This window comes from Mesoplodon bidens (assembly GCF_964165515.1).
Source record: "Mesoplodon bidens genome assembly, chromosome: 5".
Classification (NCBI taxonomy): Eukaryota; Metazoa; Chordata; class Mammalia; order Artiodactyla; family Ziphiidae; genus Mesoplodon; species Mesoplodon bidens.
This window is the reverse complement of record NC_138161.1, coordinates 60,632,521-60,658,991: the sequence shown is the minus strand read 5'-3', so window position 1 is coordinate 60,658,991 and position 26,471 is coordinate 60,632,521. Positions and strand designations below refer to the sequence as shown.

Genomic DNA, 26,471 nt, shown 5'->3' with positions numbered 1-26,471 from the left:
CTTGCTGCATCTCCAGCGGCTGTATTTTTGCAGATCGTTTGAACATTAATTTTCTTGCGATTAGATTTTAGGAGAACAAAAACAAAACAAAAATGTCCGCAAAGATTATGTTGTAAAGTGCAACGTAGAAGGCGTGGGTGGAACGGGCTAAAGTGCATTGCTAAGGAAGTGACGTTCACGCCGTGGTCTAGGGGCCGGAAATGGAGATGGAGTTCCGCCCCCCTGGGGCCCGCCGGCAAAAATCCCAGGCTTACGGGTTTGGGGCCATCACGTGATATCGAAACCGAAACGTGCTGGACGGAAGCCAAGTTATCCGGCCAATTGTTAATTACACCTATTTGTCTTAAAAGCACTAATTTACTTAAGTCTCCCACAGGCTTCTTTACATTTAGAGGAACCAGCTTTATAAAATCTTATTAGGAGACAGGAGCGTTTGAAGGTCATACTGGAGACTACCAGCTGGGAGGACCAGGGCCGGGGAAGACTGATCTTGTTGAAGTGGGAGACGTGAGGGAGGGGTGGAAAAATCTGGCTTTTACCACCAAGGCCTACCCGGCAAGCCCCACAAATTGCGTCGTAAGATATGGGAGGAGGAAGATGACGCCAGAAGGCAGAGCCCAGTAGAAAGATGGAAGTCCTCAAGTGGAGGGGGAAGGGTACTCGGAGGCCTGCAGTGCGGCTGCGCGCCGGGCTGCCGACGCGCCGGCGCGCAGAGGGGGCGGGGTGAAAGGTCACAGCGCGGCGGCGGGTCTGGCTGGCGGCTGCGGTGGCGGAGGGCGGGAGGCGAGTGCCCCGTGTGCACGTGTGGAGAAGCGGCGGCACCAGCGCGGCGGCGGGAGGCACCCCCGCCCCCTCTGGAGACGCAGGGCCGCGCTCGACTCTCGCGGCCTCCGTCACCCCCTCACCTCCCTGCCGTAAGCGAGGAGGCCGGCTTGCGGGGTGGAGTGGCCCAAGCTGAGGGCGCGGAGAGCTCAGGGCGGCGACGACAACGGCGTTGATATCGGTGGTAACAACGGCCTCAGCAGGCGGGGAAGATGAAAGGGTGAGGAAGGGCAGCCGGGCAGGGCCCGACCGGAGGGGGAGAGGGGCTGCGAAGGAAGAGAGAGACTCCGGGCGAAGACCCGGCGGAGGGAGGTTTCTGGGCTTCTCTGCTCATGGAGGGGGCGGAGGCTCGGCTCCGGCTGTTGGCGGGCGAGACCCGGGGAACCTAGGGTTTGGGCCTGGAGGACGAGTGCGGGTTTAGTGCACACCAGCTGCTGAGTGGGGCGGCGGGGAAAAGCTGTCGTGAGGCGCCTGGGGCCTCCTGCCCGGGAGCGGACGGCGGAGCCACCCCCGGCCCACCCCTCCGGGTGAAGCGGTCTGGTTGTCCTCTTCAGATACCGGCTCGACACTGAGAACTGTGGTCTTTGACACCTTTCGGGCTTATTCACACTTGGAAACGGTGCAGAACCTTCTGGAGGGAGCAGGAATTGGAATAAAGAGCACGGAAAGGAGTATTAAGAGCTAGTGACTCAACTGGATTTGGGTTGGGTCAGAGCGAGTGGAGGAGGGGGAGAGAGCGTGAGCACTGAAGACTTGGGGTGCCAAAATGTTTAAGGAAGTATTGCTGATCAGTAGGTGGAGCTATTGCTCCAGCCGTTCACTGTTGCCCCAGCCGTTCACTGTTGCCCTTGTTCCGCGAGGGGGTCTGGGTTCCTAGTGAAGCTTTCTTCAGGGGTTTGGCAAAGTGAATATTCTTTCACAGGTTCCCTCTTGGACAAAGTTAGGGATTATTTTGGTTCGACTATTTCCATTTGGATAAGATGTCATCTTACTATTAAATTGCATACTGTTGAAGTATTAATTACCTAACACGGTGTTTTAACATATTGACGGAGTGAGCCGTTTTGAAGCTTGCCTTTACCCTCCTTAAAGAACGAAATGGAATCTTAATCAGTGTTAAAAGCTTTCTGAGGTGCTGAGTGTTTTCTACGATAGCAAGTCAATTAAAGAATTGTAACTGTTTTGAGTTAGCGAAGCCTTTCAGACTGTTTAGCAGCCCTTTTGAAGATGTAGAAGTCATTGTTCGAAGTAATCTCATACTGCCTAAAACAAGGGTCTATATTACTTCGGTGTGTATATGTGTTTGAGGTCGCAGAAGAGGTCCAAGAAAGTTTAATTTGAAGGTCTGTAGCGTGATTCTTTACTCTGATTTTGCTTTAAATATTGAGAATCCACTGTAATGTCGAATTGCGTGTTTTGTATCAAGTTTAGAAATCATGAAGAAATTTTCACAGTACCTGCATTAATTCACATCAAGTTCTAAAGAGTTCCAATCAGGATACTAATTGAGGGGTATTTGAAGTATGTGCTGCACTTGAATCATGATCTAGGAAGTTTGGCTGTTTTGTATATGATCCAATATAACTTGGCGAGATTTATCTCTTTTTTCCTTGAGTATGGATGCTGTCTCTTACTTGTTTTTGTGTTCTCATTGGCACTCAGTGCTTATTTGTCTTTGTTAAAGTAATAAAAATGAGGCTGAAGAGTTCTTGGTTTTGAGATTGTGCATGGATTTATAAAGGAGTGCCTCCAAGGAATTATTCTGGATGTTTAGATCCAAAATGTTTTGGTCTAGCTCAGTCTGCCTAGGATGTAATGTGCTTCCTGATACTAACTTGGCAATAGAAGTAATCTACCTTCAGTTAACCTACTCATGAGGCAATTATCTTTTTATTTAAAATGGTTATTTTATATGTAACAAACTGATGGAGGCCAATCTCCAGAAATGAGTAACTGGTCAAATTTAGAGGAAATTATAGTTATTGAACCTGTACCTTATGCCAGCAACTATGCCTAAAATGTAGAGTCCTTAAGTCTAGTTCCTATCACCTCTTACTTACTATTGGGAGCTTAAGATCATGTTCTTAATGGTAAACTTTTAAGATGATTTCAGAGGAACTTCTAAGGTGAACTAACTCCCAGGTAAGATGGGACTGTAAAATTTTTTTCATTTGTTAGTCTTGCCCTTAAGGCACTGAACAAATGAAGACAGTGGATATTATTTAAAAGATTTTAAGGTTCTTGAGTTCAAAGATTTGTATCACCGTGTACAATGTAGTCAGTGTTATAGTCCTGACTCTTGGTTTATGAAGGCCTGTGAAAATGAAACAGTGGTCCTGATTATGTGGTTTTTGTACGAAATTTTATTTGCTAAGTGTTTTATTGTATATTGAGCTAATTGAACTGTAAGTTGAATACAAATATCTAAAATTGAAAACATGCAGAACTCCTCACTCTGAATCAGTCTACTGTTTCAATATTTTACATCGTTGCCTATACTGTCTATCATTTTGAAACTTTTAAAACTTAACTATTTTACCTGGCTTTTTCTTCATATTTTTACTTAGTTTTTTATTAGTAGCAGTAGGACATTCCGTGGTATTGGCATGTATTTGCCTTTCCTCCATAGTAGATAAACTTCCAGTTGTTAATTACTGCGTGCATTTATATGCATGGCTTAGAAATTTGAAGTATATTATGAGGTGTTACTTCCCTTGTACTGAGGTTGCTTGCTTTTATGAACCAGGGACATTATAGGTTGAATTTGTGGATGGTAAGCTGATTATTTTTATCTGTTCCCCTCTAGGGAGGGCGATATTCAAGCAAGAAGGTATGCTATACACAGCCGTGACTGAAATGAGACGGCAGTGTAATTAGTCGATATAATAGAAAGTAAAACTGAATCCATTTGCCCTTCAATTGTAGCAAAGAGGTGTAAATTCTAATAAAGATGTCTTTAACTAGATGTGAACAAAGTAAAGATGACAGCAATAATATAGTATATAGAACAGTGTAGTTTCCTAATTGAAGTGTTAAAATATAAGATTCTGCAAGTAGAAATGAGTCTATGTTGAAGAACTCAGAAAATAATTGTTACCTCTGACAGTTTATGGACTGGGAAAGGGCACAGATAACTTTACTGAGGTGCTAGAGACATTCTGTATCTTTACCTTGGGTATTGGTTGCAGAGGTGTATACATATGTATAAAGTCATTGAGCTGTAACAAGATTTGTGCTCTTTACCGAGTGTATCTTACACGTCAATAAAAGTTTTTCTTTTTAAGGTTTTATTGCAGGGAAAAACAAAAACAAAAAAAGAAAACCAGTAAGGCTGAAGTATATAGAATTCGGGAACTTTTGTAAAACTGCAATTCATACTCCTTGCTTCTGTGAAGCCAGTGATTTGTGGGATGTTGATTAAGTTACTGGATTTTAACAAATACTTTGTAACGTTCCCTTGCTTTGTTCAGATGAATTCATATAAAATATAACCTGTCTGTACCATAATTTTAAAAAATCAATATCCTAACTAATATAAAGGAGAATAAAAGGAAAGTAAACTGCAGTAAGATATCTATTTCAGTATGCAGATGAGCAGGTACAATAACACCATAAATCATAAGATCAGGTGTTTGCATCTATCTGTAAATATAATCAACTGTATAATTTAAAAAGTATATCTGCTACCAGTACAGATGTGTGCATTGGTGAGTAACACTGTGTTGCCATCAGTGTTGTGATTTCTTCCCCAAATTGTGGACAGCTGTTGGTAAAGTTCTGAACAAAATGCACAATAATCAAGAACTGTGGGTTGGAAAAGATTTTTAAAAGGCACTCATAAAGCATTATCTTTCAAAGCCAGTGCTTTTGCCAGACCAAACTAATATCTATATTAAATTTCACTTTGCTAAATCCTCTCTTTTGGTCTGTAGAAATTCTTTTGACTCCTGATTTTCTCTTCTAGGTATTAGCTATGGCTTCCAGCTTTGTGCCATCTGGAAAGATACACCTTCTCAATTATTTAAATGGCTGTCCTTTTTTCTTTTTTTAAAAGTGCAGCCTACAGAAACCGTTAGAATACCAGTACTAATCAATAGAAACATCCTTTGCATCATAGAAATGAGAATTGTATGACTATAGTTTAATAACTACAAAAGTGTATAATTGTGCTATCACAGAACACTCCTTTCTCTTGAGCTGTTCTCTTCCATCATCTGCTGTTTACATTCATTCAGTGCCTGACTTATTAGCAGAACGTTAGTCCTGTCTTGTCTAGTACAGTAGTGACTAGCTATGGTTGGCTGTGGAGCAGTTGAAATGTGTCTTGTGTTACTGAGGAGCTGAATTAAAATGTCAGTTGTTGGACAATTCTTATGTTTCGAACAACTTGGGTATGTGAATCCACTGTAAATTTTATGAAATATAAGTACAGATAAAACATTTCCAAGGAAAATTACCATCTGAATTGAGACGTGCCGTAAGTGTAATGTGCACTGGATTTAAAGACTTAGTATGAAAAAAAGATTTTTTTAAAAGGTCATTAATTTTATTTTGATTACATGTTGCAATGATTTCAGCTGTTTCTTTTTGGCTTGTTAGTGTAGATATTAGGGGAAAAAAGTGTTTTTTTAACAGGGATTTGAACCCTGGACCTAGAAATTTTTAAATTACGTATGTGACTCGAATTATATTTCTGTTGGACTGTGCTGTGCTAGACCCTGAAAAAAACAAAATTGTCTAAAATATGATCTCTTCCCTTAGGATCTAGTTCCTGGATGGTAAATGTTTCAAATGTGGCACAACACATCGTGTGTGGCTGTTTATACCTCTGTGGTAACCACTCCTGGTTTTCAATTAAGATATTATAATCCAGTCATATCCTCTGGGTAAATGAAGGGGTAATTGGAAGTATGTATTTGCCTTGCCTGAGCTAGTACAACCTGTATTCTACCTCTGTCATTGCTGAAGCTGTTCTTAAGGGAAAACCTTGTTTCCCAAGTTCAGACTTCTCCTCTCAGTCTTCGGTAGAGTAGAATGCTTGCTTGTATAACTACTGGACACACATCCTTAATTATTTCTTTTGGATAATTCACTAGAGGAGAATTTTTTGGATCAGAAAGTACTGCCATTTTTAAAGCTCCGATATTTGTTGCCAACTGACCTCCAGAAAGATAGTAACAATTTATACTGCCAGCAGTGTATGAGAGTGCTCTTCTCTTCTTCAAGGGCTGGTGGAGAAAGGGAGGAGCACTTGCAGAAACTTAAAGGAAAATGGAGGAAGACATTGTGGCTGCCATTTCAGTGATGGGTGGTGTAAATTACCTTTGTCTGCGATGAGTGGCATACATTGAGCATTTCTAAAATGATAGAAATAACTAATAGTTTCTTGACAAGTTGGTTTTGAGGACATATACACATATACCCTTAATTCTAATTTTACTTTGCTGATTAGGTGATAAATGGCCTTTCTTTCTTCCTTTCTTGTTGATTACTTGGTGTGGAGTTGGACATTTCCCACTTTTACTGGCCATTTGTATGCATTTTAAATATTTCTTATTTCTCCTTCCAGAAAACTAAGATATATTTAAGGAAATATTTGGATGCCCCCCAACCCCCAGAATGTAGAGTTTGTTAGTTGTAGCATAATTTATCTTCAAAAAGGAGGCTTACTATAATGCAAAAGGCATTTGGACAAAAAGCAACCACATTTTATAGTTCAGTGTGCCACCAATAATAGTTAGCAGTAGTAGGGACACTGACTAATAAGTTTCTTGGCTTCTGGGCCCTCATTTCTTTGTCTCTTTTGCAGCTTGTGGGATCTTTAGTTCCCCAACCAGGGATTGAACCCAGGCCCCGGCAGTGAAATCACTGAGTCCTAACCACTGGACCACCAGGAATTCCCTCATTTCTTTGTCTTTAAAGAGAACAGCTTGAACCTGAATAGGAAAGGCCAAAGGTTTGAGTTCTTGTGCCAGTTCTAATCTGTTGATAGTATCTTATCAGTATTATATTTAGTCTGTTGATAGCTTTGATGAGTTCTTAGACTGTGGGGAAAACAAGTGATGTCATTGATTATTAATGGCACGTGTGTTGCATGTTTGCCATTCCTGGTCTCTGTCAGCTCTAGCTTTCTATGATACCAAGAAACAAAACTTTGGAATCATATTTGAATTGTTCTCTTTTAAGCTGCACTCTTCATTTTGCTCTTGTGTTTGCTTTTTGGGACCTGCTCTCCCATCCTTTCCCCATGCCACTATTACCTTTTACGGAGGAGGCACTGTTAAGGCAATATGCCAGGCAATAGTCTCATTTAATCCTCACAGTAGCTCTAAGATAGTATTCATAGTCTACTAATGTATCTATAAATATGGTATAAAACAAATATAGAGGTGGGCCAAGAAGGGAAGAAAGCTTGTTGGGTGGTGGGGTTTTTGAGTAGTTTTATATGGGCAAAAAACAATGGGGGGTTGTTGGGGAGAAGGCTAGGCCAGTGGCCACAGCTAGGTGATGAAGGGCTACTTGAATTTTATTTGGTAGATTATGCACAACTTTTTTGAAAGATTTTATGAAGAGAAGTAAAGTGGTCAGATTTGTGTTTTAGAAGGATTATTCTGACTGCATTGTGATGGCTTTGTCTCCTTGGCTCTAGTCTTATTCCCCTTTATTAGGCTATTAAAATATGTGTTGAAATGAGGGGTTGAAATGATGGCCTGAACCATGCTGCTCAGAGAAAGGGTATAGGAACAGGTTATAAAGTTAGTTGGGAGGCAGAATTACCAGGGATTAAAATGGGATGTTAGAGTACATCTAAAGCTCAGTGTCTGTATTGGATGAATGATGGAGCTGTTCGTAAAGGTAGAGAACAGATTTCCTATGGAGAACGATGAGTTCAGTTTTTGATGTGTTGAATTTGTGATTCCTGTAGAGATAGCCAGTAAGCCGTTGGAAATATGTGCTTGAATTCAGAGATTTGTAAGTAAAAACATCAGTGTTTAGGTAGTAGTAGGGGAAGAGCCGTAGCTGGGAAGGGGCTCTCCTAATTGAACATGTAACGATGGAAAAATTTTTCAAAGGATGATTTTATTCTTTTTTAGGTTATAACCTTGAGTATATTGTGTCCCTGTGTGTGTTTAGCATTTCTAGTACCCAACCAAATAATTACTGAGATTTTTACACACCTGATACTTGCAGTCACACAACTTGGAGGACTGATTCACCCACCACTGCTTTTTTGATACTACTAAACCTCTAGAACAGTGACTCTGAACCAGCGGTACACCTCCCACCCCACTCCGGACATCTGATAATGTCTGGAGACATTTTTAGTTGTCACAGTGGGGTGGGATGGTTACTGACATCTAGTGGGTAAGGCTAGCAATGCTGCTAAAACATCCCAAGGTGCTCTGGGAAACCCCTCACAAAAAAATTATCAAGCCCTAAATATCAGTAGTACCAAGATTGAGAAACTGCTCTAAAATCTAGATGAGATGAAAGAGAGCTCATCCGTTTTACTAAGGTCCTAGAGATTCTTAGATTTACTAAAAGTAATTTAGCAATCCTTGAAATAGTTGAGGTTCTGCCCTAAGTCTTGTAGTTCAGTAGAAGAGGTAAGGTTCGAAAACAGACGCTTATAGCAGTGCAGAAGTTCTGTGCCTTGGAAGAGTACAACTAATATAGTTTAAATGAGGTGGAAATCTCAGCAGGATGACAGGTTAAGGCCTCATGAGCAGTTAGTATTTAAGCTGTGCTTTGATAAATGCTGAATGGACTTACTTTTAGGTTGAAAGAATTTATACTTTAGAGGAATCACTCTTTCATGTAATTTACTTGAAGGCAAGAGTTTAGAACCAGATTGCTGCTAGCTAAGAAAAAATTATCTCGCTTAAGCCCCTTGAAATTTTTAATCAAAGGACCATGGGCATACTTTGATCCTTGCTAAAAGACTTAAATTTTATACAAAAGTCCTTTATCAGTACACCTTAGATAAATGTTGGGTATTTCTCTCTCTCTTAACCTTGAGAAGTAAAGATGACTCCTTTGAGGGAAGTCATATGGTGTGGCTAATCTTGCAGTATAATGGAATTCGTAGACATAAGCCTGATTCTGGCTTTATTGATAATTGACTGTATACTACAGGCACATCTGTCTCTGGGCTTCAGTTCTATCTGCAAAATGAAGGGGAAGAGAGCCAGTGGTTCTAAGGTCCCTTCCAGATCAAACACTCTTCATAAGAAGTGACCAGACAGTTAAAATTTTGTGCCAGGGTGCACTTAAATACCCATCTAAAGTATAAAGGCTTTAAGCTTTCTCTGTACATCATTTCCTCTTTTTTCTATGTAACTTTAGCAGTCAGACTTTGCACAAGAAAGACCCATTTTTGTGTAGTCGTATCTCCATCTTGTGGCCTTTCAGAATATTGCCACTAAATTTTGTTTTTGTAATTATGGCCATAATTGACATTACCCTTAAAAGCCAGAAACATTTGAATGCTTATTATCTGATGTTGCTGTACTAAATAGTTTTCCCATTTTATCATACCACTTGTTTTTTAAGCCAAGGGTAAAGGTTTCCTACTACCATATTCTAAGTGCAAAGATTATCTGAGATTTGACTGAGTAACAGGCTAATCTTGTGCTACTCTCTAAAAGTAGGAGGCAAGTAGATGTGTTTTCCAGATCTAAGGACTTGGTTCACATTTCTGTGGATGCTTGTGCTGTATGAGTCTGTCCCCCCCTCTTAGATCTTAGTCTCAAAACTTTGGTATGAAGATGCGTTAGAGTTTGTTATGGATTTGAAAAACAAGAAAAAATAACATGTCACGTGAATTTACTTGAGCCAAGAGAATAATTTAGTTACTTTAATAACTACTGTCTTCAGTTTTTTAGTTAGCGTTGTGAACTCTAGTGCCAACAGGAACCTAGGACCTGGACCAAGCAGATAAGGTAAATGAGTAAAACAAGAAACGTAGGCTTTATGTAAAATCTTCTGATTTAAGTATTAGCAACCAAGTTAATTTGGAAAAACAAAAAATTGTTGAGTCAAGTAGATGTGGCCACATGGCTGATTTGACTTTTAGGCCAGGAATTTGGGGCTTATCTACAGAACAGAGGTCTTGAACCAATAAATTAAAAATAGTCTATATTGTTAAATTATATTGAAATCTTACCTGAAGTAAGCAGTCAGTGTAGTGATTTTAAAAACCCAGCTTTCAGAGTTAGGCTGATTTGAGTTTGAGTCACAGTTCCTCAATAACAGTTATGTCACATACATTAAAGCTATAGTGTAACATACTGTACTGCTTGCATAAGGGAAATGATTGACATTTTATGGGGAAATGATTAACATTTTATGGAAACCCACTCTGATCATATAGTGTTTTTTTTTTTTTTTTTTTTTTTTTTTTTGCGGTAGGCGGGCCTCTCACTGTTGTGGCCTCTCCCCCTGCAGAGCACAGGCTCCGGACGCGCAGGCTCAGCAGCCATGGCTCACGGGCCCAGCCGCTCCGCGGCATGTGGGATCCTCCCAGACCGGGGCACGAACCCGTGTCCCCTGCATCGGCAGGCGGACTCTCAACCACTGCGCCACCAGGGAAGCCCCATATAGTGTATTTTTTTTGCAGTGGTCTATTCCACTTCCCTGTGCCTGTCTTTAGTCTCTGTTTCCCTTACCAGGCTCCTTGGATTTAGAAATTTACACACATGCAGTAGGAAGTTTCTTGATTAAAGTGGGTGTTTAATTTGTATGGTTAAAAGAACAAGCTTTGTTACAGAAGTAAAGATTCCAAGGTAGGATGTGGGAATTTGAATTTGTAACCGGCAGAATGATTCTGGTGTATAGCCAGGTTTGGAACCCAATCTTGGATTTTACGACACTGCTTCTCCAGATTTATCCCTACTCTCTTGAACATTGTTTCTCAGACATCTTTATGGGCTCCTACTCTTTTACTTCTGAAATGAGATTATCACTTCACACCACTAGAATAGCTATAAACAGAAAGGCAGTAAAAAGTATTGGTGAGGATGTGGAGAAACTGGAACCTTAAAACATAGCTAATGGAAATGTAAATGGTCTGGCCACTTAGGGAAACAGTTGAGCAACATGTTAGTTTTCCCCTACTACTGTAACAAACTACAAATTTAGTGGCTTAAACAACACAAATGTATCATCTTTGTTCTTGAGACCGAAAGTCTGAAAGGGGTTTCACTCTGTTAAAATCAAGATGATGGTAGGTATAGTGGCTCCTGTCTACCTGAAATTTTAGCATGTGACCTTATTTAGAAATAGGGTCTTTGCAAATGTAATTAAGATGAGGTCATACTCAATTGGGGTGGACCCTAAATGACTAATGTCCTTATAAAAGAAGAGAGCATACATACACACAGAAGACCATGTGAAGATAGAGGCAGACATTAGAGTTATGCTGCCACAAGCCAAGAAACACCTGAGGCCACCAGAAGCTGGCAAAGGCAAGGAAATATTCTGCTCCAGAGCCTAGAGGGCATGGCCCTGCCGACATTCTGATTTTGGACTTCCAGCCTCCAGTACTTCGAGAGAATACATTTCTGTTGTTTTAAGCCACTGAGTTTGTGGTAATTTGTTAAGGCAGCTCCGGGAAACTGATACAACAGGACTGTGTTTCTTCTAGAGGCTCAAGATGATAATATGTTTCCTTGCCTTTTCAGCTTCTAAGACCACTTGCATTCCTTGGTTCATGAGCCTTCATCTTCAAAGCCAGCAGCATAGCATCTTTAAGTCTCTCGTGTCTGTGCTCTTAATCACAACTTCTCTGACTCGTAAGGACCTGTGTGATTACAGGGGGCCCACCCAGATAATCCTGGTTAATTTTCCCATCTCAGGGTCTTACATCTGCAAAGTCCTCTTTTCATGTAAAATAACATATTAAAGGTTCCTGAGATTAGAACATGGACAGCCTCTGGGGGCCATTATTCTGCCTACCACAGGCAGTTTCTTTAAAAAGTAAAACATGTACCCCAGTGTTCATTGCAGCACTATTTATAATAGCCAGGACATGGAAACAACTTAAATGTCCAATGACAGATGAATGGAAAAGAAGATGTGGCACATATATACAATGGAATATTACTCAGCCATAAAAAAGGAATGAAATGGGGTCATTTCTAGAGATGTGGATGGACCTAGAGTCTGTCATACAGAGTGAAGTAAGCCAGAAAAAGAAAAATATCATATATTAACACATATACGTGGAATCTAGAAAAATGGTGCAGATGAACCTATTTGCAGGGCAGGAATAGAGACGTAGACATAGAGGACAGACATGTGGACACGGGGCAGGGGAGAGGAGGGTGGGATGAAAGTGAAACATATTTGCCATACGACCAAGCAGTCCCACTTCTAGGTATCTACCAGAAAAAAACTAAAGCCTATGTCTGCACACATACTTGTATGCAGTAATCATAGCAGCATTGTTTATAATAACCAGGAAGTAAATACAGTTAAAATGCCCATCAAGTGGTAAATGGATAAACAAAATGTGGTATATTCATACAGTGGAGTACTGTTCCACTATGACACAAATTGCAATATGGATGAACCTCAAAAACATTATGCTGTGTGAAGGAAGTCTAGTCCAAAAGATCACATTTATTGTATGAAATGTTCAGAAATGGCAAGTCTTTAGAAAGAAGGTAGATTTAGTGGCTGGCTTGGAGTAGGTAAGGGGATTTATCTCAGCTGTGCACAAGGGATTTTGGGGGTGTGATGTGAGTACTCTAAAGCTGAATTGAGGTGATGATTTCACAACCCTATAAATAGTTTAAAACCATTGAGTTGTACACTTAAAATAGGTGAATTTTATAGTATGTAAATAATACCTCAAGAGGGCTGTTTAAGATAAAAATAAATGAGAGGGATGTAAGGGGATAGGCTCATACACCTAAATGTAATAAAACTTCTAGAAGAAAGCAAAAATCTAAATGTTAGTGGTCTTGGGTTAGGCAAAGATTTGTTAGATATTACCCTGAAAAGCATGATCCACAAAAGAAATTCATCAAAATGTATAACTTCTGCTGTATGAAAAACACTGTTGAGAAAATGAAAAAAGCCACAGACTGGGAGAAATCCTCTGCAACATACATAACTCGCAAAGGACATGTATTCATAGTAACTTAAATCTCAATAATTGGAACCCAGGATTTTTTTAAGAGCAAAAGATTTCAACAGCACCTTTACCAACAAAGATAATATGGGTAGCAAAGAAGTACATGAAAAGATGTTCACCATTATTTAGGGATATGTAAATTAGAACTGCAGTGCAATGTCAGTACACATCTATTAGAATGGCATAAATTTTAAAAGTTGATAGTGCCAAACACTGGTTTGGATGCAGAACACCTGAAACTCTTGTACACTTAACTAATGATCCAGTATCCCCTCTCCTACGTATTTATTCAAGGGAAAGAAAAACTTATGTTCACACAAGAACCTGTACAGAAATTGTTTGTGGCAGCTTTATTCATAATCTCCAAAAACTGGAAACACCCAAATGCCCTTCAACAAAAGTATAAACCATGGTACATCCATACAATGGAGTACTACTCAGCAATAGCAAGGAATGAAGTTGATACAGTAGTGTGGTGAATCTCAAAGGCATTGTGCTGAATGAAAGAAGCCAAGAAAATGGGAATGTATTGTGTGATTCCATTTATGTGGTATTCTTGAAAAGGCAAAACTATGGGAAACAGAAAACATTAATGGTTCCCTGGGAGTGGTGGTAGAGCTGAACTACAAAGGGTCATGTGGGAGACTTTTGGGGTGATAGAACCATTGTGTTTCTTGATAATTGTGGTCGTTAGGTGACTATACGTATTTGTCAAAACTCAGAACTATATGCCTGAAGTTAGTTTTATATAGGGAATTCCTTGGCGGTCCAGTGGTTAGGACTTGGTGCTTTCGCTGCTGTGGGTCTGGGTTCGATCCCTGGGTAGGGAACTAAGATCCCACAAGCCATGCAGCCAAAAAAAAAAAAAAAGAAAAAGAATTAAAAAAAGTTTATGTGAACTTTTAAGTTTTTTTTGTTTTGTTTTAGCTAAGGAAAATTTTTTTTCCCTAAGAAAGTAAATTGACCCCCCAAAACGGCTGGAAAATAAAGGAGCAACTAATAGTTGATACAAATTAGAAAACTGCAAGCTGGTGGACTTGAATACACTATGACAATGATTATATTAAATCTGAACAGACTAAATACTCTGATTACCAAATTAAAGGAACAAGACTCTTATGCATTTGCTGTTTATAAAAAGACACTTTAAATATAAGGTCACAGAAGTTCAAAGTAAAGGGTGGTAGAAGATACACCATGCAACATTGATTAGAAGAAAACAGTGTGTCTATATTGATAAAGTAGATTTTAAGGCAAGGAATATTACAGCAAAGAGGGACATTTCAAAATGATAAAAGGATCAATTCATCAACTCATAACAGTCCCCAATATTTATGCTGTTAATAACATAACTTGAAAATACAGAAGCAAGCATTGACAGAACTGAAGAGCAAGAAGAAACACTTCCAAACTTTCTTTGAGGCCAACAAACCTTATTGATAAGAAAACCTATCAAGAATATTATAAGGGAAAAAAAGGGTGTGTTAGAGTAAGACTTCCTGACATATCGTTTGAACACACCTAAAGGAGGTGAGAGTACACTTGCAGCCAAGAATGGAAAGGCCACCAACTGAGATAGGGAAAGCTACAGGTGAAGCACATTTTGTGGGGAAAATCAGATAGCTAGTTTTGGATATGTTTAATTTGAGCTGTCTACTAGAGATGCTTTGGCATTTAGGAGTGATTTCTAGGCTAGAGACAGAAATTTGGGAGTTGGCAGCATTAAATCCATAAGATTATATATAGATTGAGGTCACCTAGAGAATGTAGAGAAGACAATGAAGTACCATCTTGATGTGCAAGGCCCTCCTCTCCAACCCCGGCTTCCACATTTACACAAAGCATACTTTGTTTTACCATAGCAAACTGCCTGTGGTTTGGGAAATCATGAATGTAAACTCCTTTGCATTCCAGGTGTTAGCACATAGGTGTTGAAATATTTATTGAAATAGAACTGATTTGTGCTTTGAATAGGCAACTATTATGTTCATAAGAACTATAGAAAATTTTAGATTCACGATGGAATTCTTAAAATATTATTTAATTTTCTAATCAAGTTCTTTTAACTTCTAAAAGCTTTTTGGTTGTTTACAGTCAAATGATGTTCTAATTTACTTGATATTTCTACATAACTCTATGTTTATGCCTTTGGTACTACACGTTCTTTACTGAATTATATTTACAAGTTGATGATATTACTCTGATATATTTAGAATATCCACATCTTAGAATAATTTGGAGCTAAGTGATCAGGATTACAGAAGTGTTCCATTTCAATCAGACATATCATGTTCAGGAGAGTTAAACTGTATCTGAAGGTGAATTTTGCTGACAAAGTTATATTTAATAGACATTTTAAAATTCTGTTTCTAGCATATGCTGACAGTCTGGTAATAATAAAAATTGATTATAAACAGCAAGGTCCTACTGTATAGCACAGGGAACTATATGCAGTCTCCTGGGATAAACCATAATGGAAAAGAATATTAAACAAAGAATGCATATATATGTATAAAGCGGAGTCACTTTGCTGTACAGCAGAGATTGGCACAATATTGTAAATCAACTGTACTTCAATTTAAAAAATCAAACTTGATTAATTTCTTTCTTAAACAGCTACCGAACCATACTCACAGTATTCTAATTCAGTTTTAAAACTTGTCAGTATATATGTGCATAGAAGAATATTGGAAGACTGTATATGTCTAACTCGTTTCTGTGGTGTTGGGTTTGTTTTTGTTTTGTTTTTAATCAAGACACTTTTTTAAAATTAGGCATGGAAAGATTAAGCTGCTTATTCCCTAATGATTCAATATTATATTCTGTATTTAGTCTTGATCTGCCCACCCTAATGGAATTTTTTTTAGTAGTTACCTTTTATTAGTTTCAGTCTACCACACTGCACCATGACCACCTTTTCCTTCTGTATGAAGTCATGAAATACCTGGTTATTATCCTTTTAAAACTTATACATATACTTGAAGCATGGTAATTACCTAGAAATTATTCTTAAACTCTTAAAAACTCAAGTTATTTCACTTATTATCTAGAAGCTTAACTTCCTAAATTCTGAAGTTTTTCTTTATTGTTGTTTACTATTAGATTTCATAATGTAATTTTTCAATCACTATTAAAATACAGAGACTGGCTTTTAAGTGCAGTGGAGTAATTTTTTTTTTTTCCATGTGGCATGTGGGATCTTAGCTCCCCAACCAGGGATCAATCCCGTGCCCCCTACAGTGGAAGCGAGGAGTCCTAACCACTGGACCGCCAGGGAATTCCCCTGGATTAATTTTTAAATGGTGTGTTCTAAATATAATCAATATAATAAGCTATCTTATATTTAAAATAAATTACAGCACCCAATCTGTGGTACAATACTAAAGAGTAGCATTAGGCTGAGTGAAGTAAGCCAGATAGAGAAAGACAAATACTGCATAGTATTACTTGTATGTGGAATCTTAAAAAAAAAAAAAAAAAAAAAAGTTAAGCTCATAGAAACAGAGAGTAGAAAAGTGGTTTCCAGGTGGGGAAGATAGGGAAAGGTTGGTTAAAGGGTACAAACTTTCAGCGATAAGGTGAATAAGTTTGGAGAATCTAAAGTATAACATATTTGATAACACCGTATCGTATAATTTAAATTTGCTAAGAGAGTAGAACTTAAATGTTCTTACCAAAAAAAAAAAAAAAGGTAGGTGATGGATGTATTGATTAAGTGGGAGGAATCCTTTTTACAAAAAAAGAAGAAGAGACTGTGCAGGTAAGATGTGATCCCTGTATTTTAAGGTGAAATGTCATTTACCTCAGCCTTAAAGAAGAGAAAGCCAGGGTGTGCTTTAATGAAAAGGGAAGTTTTTCTGTGAATGAGATGTAACCTAGTAAAGAAGACATGACTCAGTACTTCCCTGGTGGCGCAGTGGTTAAGAATCCGTCTGCTGATGCAGGGGACACGGGTTTGATCCCTGGTCCAGGAAGATCCCACATGCCATGGAGTAACTAAGCCCATGCACCGCAACTACTGAGCCCACGTGCCACCATTATAGAAGCTCTCGCGCCTTGAGCCTGTGCACCTCAACAAGAGAAGCCACCGCAGTGAGAAAGCTGCACACTGCGAAGCCTGTGCACAGCAACAAAGAGTAGCCCCCGCTCGTGGCAACTAGAGAAAGCCCACGCGCAGCAACCAAGAGCCAATGCAGCCAAAGATAAATACAAATTAAATAAATAATTTTTTTAAAAAAAGAGACATGAGTCATGAAGGGAATTCATTTTAGTCAAATACTTGGGAAGAAGGCCATATTTACTTCATATTTACTCATGTGGCTAGAAATTGAAAGAGAATATAACAAATCTATTTTTTACTAAGATGCCTGCATCTTAAAATTTTGTGTGGCTGCTAAGAAACTCAGTGTGCTTACATTTTAAGAAAACATGCAAGATATACACAAGGGTGGTCGGTCACAGTAATGAATAATGAAAAACAGTAGCATACAAATGAAATAATTGAGGCAGGAAGGCTAAAGTTCCAAATGAATATAATGGTCTGTAATCAGGTTTTTTTGTTCTTTAAGAACTGTAATACATTCTGGAGGTTTCTGATTATCTTATTAACATTTCAGAGAATATTGTTATAAAAATTATCCACAAACCACACATTGTTTGAATGTGCTTTTAAACATTTTTCTGTATGTTAACAAAAGTTGGAGATACATATATATATCCCCAGGAAACAATATATCAATGTCTTTCTAATATAAATGTATCATGCTTTATTTAATTAACCAGTCCCCTAATGGTGGACACTCAGATTTTTTTCTTTTCCTTTTTTTTTTAACCATTATAAAAGTGATGATTAGCTTTCTTGTTTAGTCATTTCTGTAACAGAGAGCTTTCAAAACCTCTGTGCATATGATGTAAATGGTTAATTAGGGTGCATTGTTTGTATTTTCCTGCTATTGACTAATGCAGTTGTGATGTGGAACTAGCACCTAGTGGTAGGACATATGTCATTTTCTAGCTGCTTGGTTGGCATCAGATTGTTTTATTTTTGAACTCATTTTTAGTTTGATTTGACAATTTTTTTATAAGATACTATTTTTTTAATTTATATTTTGGCTGCGTTGGGTCTTTGTTGCTGCGCCCAGGTTTTCTCTAGTTGCGGCTAGCGGGGACTTCTGTTCGTTGCAATGTGCGGGCTTCTTATTGTGCTGGCTTCTCTTGTTGCGGAGCACAGGTTCTAGGTACGCGGGCTTCAGTAGCTGTGGTGCGTGGGCTCAATAGTTGGGGCGCCTGGTGGGATCTTCCCGGACCAGGGATTGAACCTGTGTCCCCTGCAGTGGCAGGCGGATGACATTGTTTTCTTTAAATGTTTTTATGACCCACTGTTAAGAGATTTTTTTTTTAATTTTTTTAAACTTTTTATTTTATATTGGAGTTTAGTTGATTAACAATGTTGTGTTAGTTTCAGGTGTGTTAAGGTTTTTAAGAAGGCAAATAGTGTATATAAGCAACTCTACAAATGATAGTGCTGGTGATAATAGGAAGAAAAATTGTGTAGATGCTGTTTTTCAGGTTTGTCTTGTCACTTTTGATCAACCTTTAGCATGTGGTGGTGAGATTGATTTGAGTGCTTAAAAATTTGTTGACAGCTCTGTAGGCAAATCAACTTCATTACCATGAGTGAAACTTTTTAGTGGTTATCCCTTTTCCGGTGGAACCGATTGTTTTGGTTAAGTATGGTTACTCAGCAATGCTACTGTTGTGTTCTTGATAAGTAGTTTTCAAGCTGGGGTTTGTTTTGTTTGCTTGGTTGGTTTTGTTTTGTTTCTGAAATGTAGATTCCCATGTTCCATTTCCAGAGACTGCTTCTGAAGGGGGTGGGGGTGGGGCGTCCAGGAATCTCGATTTGGTCGCCACCCTCTGTGACTCTGGTGTATGTGGTTCCTGTGTCCAGTGACCAGAATACACGTGATTCTTGCATATTTTGATTATTTTCTTAGAATAAATTCCTAGAGTGGGGATACTTTGACAAAGGAGGTGTACTTTTTAGGCTTTTTAGTACATAGTTGTAGATTGTCTTCCAGAGATATTGTATCTATTTACATCCCTGCCAGCAGAGTATAAATATCTTACTTGCCACCCCTTTGCCAATTAGGTATCATCAGTCTTTTTGATCAGTAATAGATGTCTTTAAATTTTTCTGAAAATTTCAACATTTATATGTAGATTATTATTATTATTGTTTACTGTATTTGTCTCTAAATGTATACAATTGTATGAAAGCTAGCAGTTGGAACCTGGATGGAATGACTGGCAAAATCTGCTTATAAATGGTGATCTTCATAGGAGTGTAAGGTTACTGTGAAAGGGTTGGATTTATCAGTCATGTAAAAAAGACTTGGTACCCTTTTAATATGTCCATCTTAACAAATGAAGCTAATTATATTTTATTGAGTACATTTTGGTTTGTTCCAGTAGCCGGATCGAGCTGGGAGATGTGACACCACACAATATTAAGCAGTTGAAGAGATTAAACCAGGTGATCTTTCCAGTCAGCTACAATGACAAGTTCTATAAAGATGTGCTGGAGGTTGGCGAGCTAGCAAAACTTGGTATGATATGGTTTTCTTCTTCCCTTCATTTGTTTATTCATGTTCTTGACCTCTAGTTTTTAATATCAGGGCAAAAAAAGAGTTAACTGATTTAATCTCCTTGTTTTACAAGTGAGGAAATGGGGGTGATCCAGGTTCTGAGAAAAATCAAGATAAAATAAAATACTTGAATTTCAAAAGGAAATGCTAAATATCTTTTCTTATTTAGGCTGTGTCTGTGTTTTCACATATTTAAGAGGGGTCTTAAATTCTTAAGGTATAGGATATTTTTGAGGCTATTGATACTCAGAGTACCTGATAAAATTTAATTAATGCTAATAACAATTTAGTCGTTGTACAAGGGGAGGGAAAGATTCAGTAAAATGTGTTATTCTGTCTGCTAAACTTTGTATCTTTATATTTTCCGTGGCAGCCTATTTCAATGATATTGCAGTAGGGGCAGTATGCTGTAGGGTGGATCATTCACAGAATCAGAAGAGACTTTACATCATGACACTAGGATGTCTGGCACCATACCGAAGGCTAGGAATAGGTAAAATTATTTGTGGTTTTTGGTTTTGTTTTTTTCTTTAAAGAAGCATAAATACATTGGTACTGTTCCTGACCCCACTAAGGCAATATTTCTTCTAGGAATACTGGGAAAGGGTTACTGAATTATATAAAGTAAGGTGGAAAAGAACTATTTTATATGTCAATTGAACATAATTCAGTTGAAAGCCCTATATATAAATAGATTTGTTACTGATACCCCTTTTGCTTTTTCTGTTTTCCTTCTTCCTGGAAGGGCTGTATATAAAGATTGCTTGTCTGCTAGCAGTTTTAAACACAGTAGGTAGTGTAGAGAGAAAAAAATTGTGGAAAATCAGGATGTCTGGTGTTTACCTCAAATTCTGTTAGGACTCAGTAAGATGTTTAGTTTAAAGATTGATTTTTATGAGATTACTTATTTGTTGTTTGTCTTGTTAATAGGAACTAAAATGTTAAATCATGTCTTAAACATCTGTGAAAAAGATGGCACTTTTGACAACATCTATCTGTAAGTAAAGTCATATTTAATGATCTTATCTAAAGAATTTAATAAATTGGCAATAGAAATCTTTACTAGAAAATTTAAAATCTGGTCACTTATTGTCTTTGGGAAATACCATGGAAGTGGTAGTTATGAAGTTTGTTTTAATAATAGATGAGGAGCCTGTGATAAAACATTCTTGTTTTGCTTTATTACATTGGGGTGGGAGCTCCAAAGTCACATATGTGAAACCAAGATTAAAACTCAAATCTTCAGAATTTAAGAAATTAAATACCATTAATATTACTTTTATCATGCCATCTGTTTGCACTCTGAGTTTTGTTCAAGGCTCTCAGTGACATGCTCATTAGTAGTAGAATATAATCATCAAAATCAGAGAGTACCTAGCTGATTTATACTTGAATCTTAAGAGTAAAGCTAAGGTGGCAACTATGGATTCTTTTTCTTTTTTTTTTCATTGAAGTATAGTTGATTTACAATGCTGTGCCAATCTGCTGTACAGCAAAGTGACTTATACACATACATACATTCTTTTTTTTTTTTTTTTGCGGTACGCAGGCCTCTCACGGTTGTGGCCTCTCCCGTTGCAGAGCACAGGCTCCAGACGCGCAGGCTCAGCGGCCATGGCTCACGGGCCCAGCCGCCCCGCGGCATGCGGGATCCTCCTGGACTGGGGCACGAACCCGTGTCCCCTGCATCAGCAGGTGGACTCTCTACCACTGCGCCACCAGGGAAGCCCCCATACGTTCTTTTTAAATATTCTTTTCCATTATAGTTTATCCCAGGAGATTGAATATAGTTCCCTATGTGGATTATTTATAATACAGATATTGAGATTATTCTCATTTTCACTTTGGCATTGGGAGAGATTAAATTATATAATGCTGTTTTGAGGAGTAATTGAGAAAGCACAAATTATTTTCAAAAGCTAACATGCTTTTTATCAGTCAGAAAGATATATTCAGGCATTTGAGACCCTAGGTTTTGTTCGTTTATTTTTTAATGTGTTACTATGGTCTTTGAATCATCCCTGTAGTTACTTATGCACTTTTAATTACAGGAACCTTTTCTCCTCTTGAAATAAAAAATGTTATGATACTTTAACCTTTGTTGATTTTAAGAATAAACGCTGTTCCTGCATCTCCTAATCTCAGCTAGCTGTCTTCCAAATGTTAGATTAAGAGTTAGGTTAGAGGGCTTCCCTGGTGGCGCAGTGGTTGAGAGTCCGCCTGCCGATGCAGGGGACACGGGTTCGTGCCCCGGTCCGGGAAGATCCCACATGCCACGGAGCGGCTGGGCCCGTGAGCCATGGCCGCTGAGCCTGTGCGTCTGGAGCCTGTGCTCCGCAATGGGAGAGACCACAACAGCGAGAGGCCCGCGTACCGCAAAAAAAAAGAGTTAGTTTAGAAGTATAAATTTGTCATCAAAAGTTTCTCTGAAATGAATACCTAATCTTTGTTGATAACTAGTAATTGTAAAGAGAGTCTAACAAATGTCTGCAGTATTCCAGCTCCAACCAACAGCTATCTGTGGAGGACACATAAAAGCTGATGGAATCTTAATTTTTTTTTTCCCAATACCCTCTTGTATCTCAGGCATGTCCAGATCAGCAATGAGTCTGCAATTGACTTCTACAGAAAGTTTGGCTTTGAGATTATTGAGACAAAGAAGAACTACTATAAGAGGATAGAGCCCGCTGATGCTCATGTGCTGCAGAAAAACCTCAAAGTCCCTTCTGGCCAGAACGCAGATGTGCAAAAGACAGACAACTGAACAAATTACAGATGAACTTTCTTGCACTTGCTTGTCGCCAAATAAAAGAGAGGCCCATTGATTCCCCCCCCCTTTTCTTTTAAACCTTTCCCCCTTCCTTGTTCTTGTGTTTCCTCCTTTCAAAACTTCCTTCCCTTTCCTCTAAAAGTTTTAAACTTTTAAGGACTTATTAATCATGTTTGGATTGTTTTAGTTTTCTTATTTTTGTGAGGTGGTTTGATTGTAGGAAGGAGAAGGTATAGATCTGTTTAGTTTCACAGTTAAGATATATGGTCCCAAAAACTTGAGTGTCAATTTCATTTTTTTTTTTAATGTCCTGCTTTCACATTGAAGGGCAGAGCCTACAAAATATTGTATATTTCAAAGGACAAGAAGCAGCAGCAGCAATATCTTGTTCTCTGACTCATAGACAAGTTTAGTGTGTTTGTGGTACTTTGGGGTTTTCAAGATTTTGTGGGATACTAATCCCTATACATTGCCTTCACTCCACCTTTTGTCCTTCTGAGTATTATCTCAGGAGTTGGACCATTGTTATCCTTGTAAGAAATACTAAGTTTATTTTGTTCTGTTAAGCAGTTATTTCTTCCTTCCTCGCTGGTGGCTGATGGTGGTTGGGACAGTCTGAGTAGGTAGTATTATACTTTGGTCTCAGCATTTGAGTTAAACTGCTTTTTGCTAATGGGTGGGCTGGTTGTTAGCAGGTTTATTTTTCCTGCTGTTGATTGTTAGAAGTGGCATTAACTTTAGGAGTGTGGGCTGGTGAGATTAATTTTTTTTAATATCCCAGCTAGAGATAATGGCCTTTAACTGACCTAAAGAGGTTTGTTGTGATTTGCTTTTTTTCTCCTGTCCTTTTTCTTCAGTAAATCCACAATAGTTAGTCAGACCTTAAAAATGGAGTTGATGTCCTTATAGGTCAATGCCCCTAAATAAAACTGAAGCAGGTGTTGTCTCTTGGACATATTAAAAAATACCTAAAAGGAAGCTTAGATGGACTTGTGGCACAATAAATGCATTTAATGTCAGCTAATGCAGACGGTTAGAAGTGTGGCCACTGAGCATTTGATTTTAGAGGAAGGAATATCTAGACAGTATTTTTGAGAATAACATAGCTGTGCTAATTGCTTATCTGTTGGAGAACATCCCAGATTTGCTTACATTCTGTGCCTGTGATACTGAGTTTAAGGATTTGGGGGTGGGGGAATTATTAAACATATTGCTTCTATTCTTGGAAAAAGTAGGAGTCTAGAAGTGTTAATAACGCAAATGTCACTGTGACCTCCTCTACTGACAGGACTGGTTTATGCCAGATCGTTTCCTGGCACATAGGGAGTGGCTTTGACGAGTCGATAACTTTTTGTAAGATAGAAGACATCTGAAATTTTCATGTTTTCCTCCATAATCCCATCTTCAATATTTAAAATTTTCTACATTGCCAATACTGGTGGCCCAAGAAATGTTTTCATTAGACTTTAAAACAATGCACAGAGCTTGAATTTTCTGTCATTTGACTTTAAAAGGAAGATTGATTCATAATATTTATCCTCTTATGTAAATTCTGGCATAAAATTTTCATCTCTTCAAATATGTTGAATGACACAATTATTTTACACAATGTTTATGCACATTTTATAATCTTAAGTTCTTATTTGAGAATGTAAAAATACAAGGTACAATAGACTTCAGCAGTCTTAGTTGAGTGCCAAGAATAATATAGAAAAGGAAGATAGTTGATAAATGAGTTTATAGGGTTATAATCTTAAGATAGTAAAAATGTAGAAAGACCATGCTGGTTTCTTGGGTATCAGTTTCTTAAGCAGTCCAAATCTAAGCTTAGAAGAAGTTTAGCATTAAGCACCTTTACCTTCATGGATAAGCTTCAGCTTGCTCTTGCCAAGAGAAGAGTGCTTGAGTTACAGAAGGCATAATTAGTTTGAAGATTCAGCCTTTTTGTAAACTTCGCATATCAGAATAGATTTTGATATATAAATGAGTTTTGTGAGATGACACTGCCTCTATTTCTATAACCATTTCACCTGGACTATCTTATCAGTCCTATGAATGTATCCCTGAATGTGGTTAATGAAAACCGAATAGCTGCCTCATGACAATTAAGTACATATTATTTATGGAGGAAAAAATATTAAATTTTGAATTGAGTGTGTAGGCTCCCTATCATTTTAGTGTTTCTTTTTCCACAGTAGTCACTGACTTTAACCTAAATTGTAAGTGTTTGTAAAGGGTGAATTGTCCTACATCAAACTTACATGAAATAATTCCATCCACTTATGGAGGAGGAGGAGGATGTAGAAGAGGTAGAAGCTGGGCACTAGTTCGTGTGCCTGTGAGTCAGTAAAGACTGAAATAATGTCCCATGTTCAGTTGGTTATTTTGATAAAAATTATTATTGAGGTAAAACAATTCTATTAACTGGAAGATCACAGGATATATCCATCATATTTTTCAGGGCAGATAGTTTTTTTCTGTAGGGCAAATAGATAAACATTATATTGTATGGTAATTGCATTTAGGTTCTAAAGAAAAGAATCTGCAGAGAAATCTATGCAATATATAATTTGTCCAGATTAGTTTTCATTTGGGGAAAGAAGTTCTGAGATATCCCCAAAGTGGCTTACTCATCAATTGAAAGTCCTCCAAAAATAGAATTATTGGGAAACCATGACATACGGGGTGGAAAAGAAAAGCTCCCTCAGTTTTTTGGAGGGAATAACTTTAAAAATACTTAAATAGCTGAGTTTACTTGGTGCAGTTAAGATTTAAATTTGTTGATTTTAACATTGCTGTTACATCTGAAATAAACTTACATGATGTTCTGGTAGTAATCTGTGATGTCTGGTAAATGTCAAAGAAATGTAAATGCATTGTGTTGAATTCTGAGATCAGCAGCTATATGTAGTTATTGTTTACTGTTGCCCATACTGGTTTATGTACTTTCACTTTTCTTTAAGACCTAACTTAAAACTAATTAAAATAGGCCAAGTGTAATCAAGGCCTCCTAATTCAGACCTTTTGGAACTTGCTAGAAACACTGCCTGGTATCTGCAGTTCAGTCCCAATGAGAGAAAAAATAAGATCTGAAGAGCTGTCTTACTGTTACTATATTTTGAATGCAATTGTTAAAAGCACCTGACACTTTAGGCTGTAAGCTAATTAGCAGTGTGCATTGACTAGAGAGAACATATATTAAGATTTTTTTCTTTCCGTTAACAGTGAGGAAGGCGTTTAGTTGAGTGAGTTGGGAATTGCTTTTTAAGTTTTTTCTGAGTACCAAACAAAGATGAATTTAGAATTTTGTCTTTAACAAAATTAACTCAATATCTTAATCAAAAGTGTTAGGATTTTGCTTATTCCATTCAAGAAACAATGGGTGATCTTTGCCCAATGTGTCTTAATCATATCATCCCCAAATTTAACAGCTTAAAACAATGAACATGCATCATCACCCAGTTTCTGAGTCAGGAATCCAAGGGCAGCTTAGTTACATGGTTCTGGCTTAAGGTCTCATCGGGTTAAAGGACTGTCAGCCAGGGCTGGAGAAGCCACTTCTGAGATGACTGACTCACTTGGTTGTTGGAGGGATTCAGTTCCTCACTATGTGGGTGTCTCTACAGGGCTGCCTGAGTGACAGCTGGCAGCTGACTTGCCCCAGAGTGAGTGATCCAAGAGAGTAAGCAGAAGCCATACTCCTGTATGACCTACCTTCAGAGTGACATACCTATTACTTCTGCATATTGCATTGGTCACACAGACCAGCCATTGTACTAGCCTGGTAGTATGGGAGGGGAATAGACAAGGATATTAATACCAGGAGGTGGGAATCAGTGGACCTGGCTACCATGTCATGTTTGGAGGAAATGTCAGACTTTATTGACAACCAACACAGGGAAGTTGGAAAGGTTCTGTTAATCTTACTCTTTGAAGGGCTTAATTTCCTAAATGAGGGTTAGAAAACATTGCACTTTACCGTTATTCAGAATGTTAAAGAAGGGACTTCCCTGGTGGTCCAGTGGCTAAGATTCTGTGCTCCCAGTGCAGGGGGCCCAGGTTCGATCCCTGGTCAGGGAACTAGATCCCGCGT

The 26,471-nt window shown here is 38.3% G+C and overlaps 1 protein-coding gene across 1 annotated transcript; it reads left to right on the top strand.

Annotated features, from left to right (window-relative positions):
• The first annotated feature begins 711 nt into the window (after nucleotides 1-711).
• Nucleotides 712-25,211, top strand: NAA50 (N-alpha-acetyltransferase 50, NatE catalytic subunit). Its single transcript, XM_081235630.1, has 5 exons — nucleotides 712-1,042; nucleotides 19,433-19,569; nucleotides 19,982-20,101; nucleotides 20,539-20,605; nucleotides 22,195-25,211. The coding sequence occupies exons 1-5, from the start codon at nucleotides 1,035-1,037 to the stop codon at nucleotides 22,370-22,372; spliced, it is 510 nt and encodes a 169-aa protein (XP_081091756.1). The 5' UTR covers nucleotides 712-1,034; the 3' UTR covers nucleotides 22,373-25,211.
• Nucleotides 25,212-26,471: the final 1,260 nt, after the last annotated feature.

Bases quoted from the DNA above. Each gene is read 5' to 3' on its own strand.
- NAA50 (XM_081235630.1), top strand. The intron at 20,102-20,538 runs GTAAAATTATTT...TCTTGTTAATAG, and splicing joins ATACCGAAGGCTAGGAATAG to GAACTAAAATGTTAAATCAT. The intron at 20,606-22,194 runs GTAAGTAAAGTC...CTTGTATCTCAG, and splicing joins ACTTTTGACAACATCTATCT to GCATGTCCAGATCAGCAATG.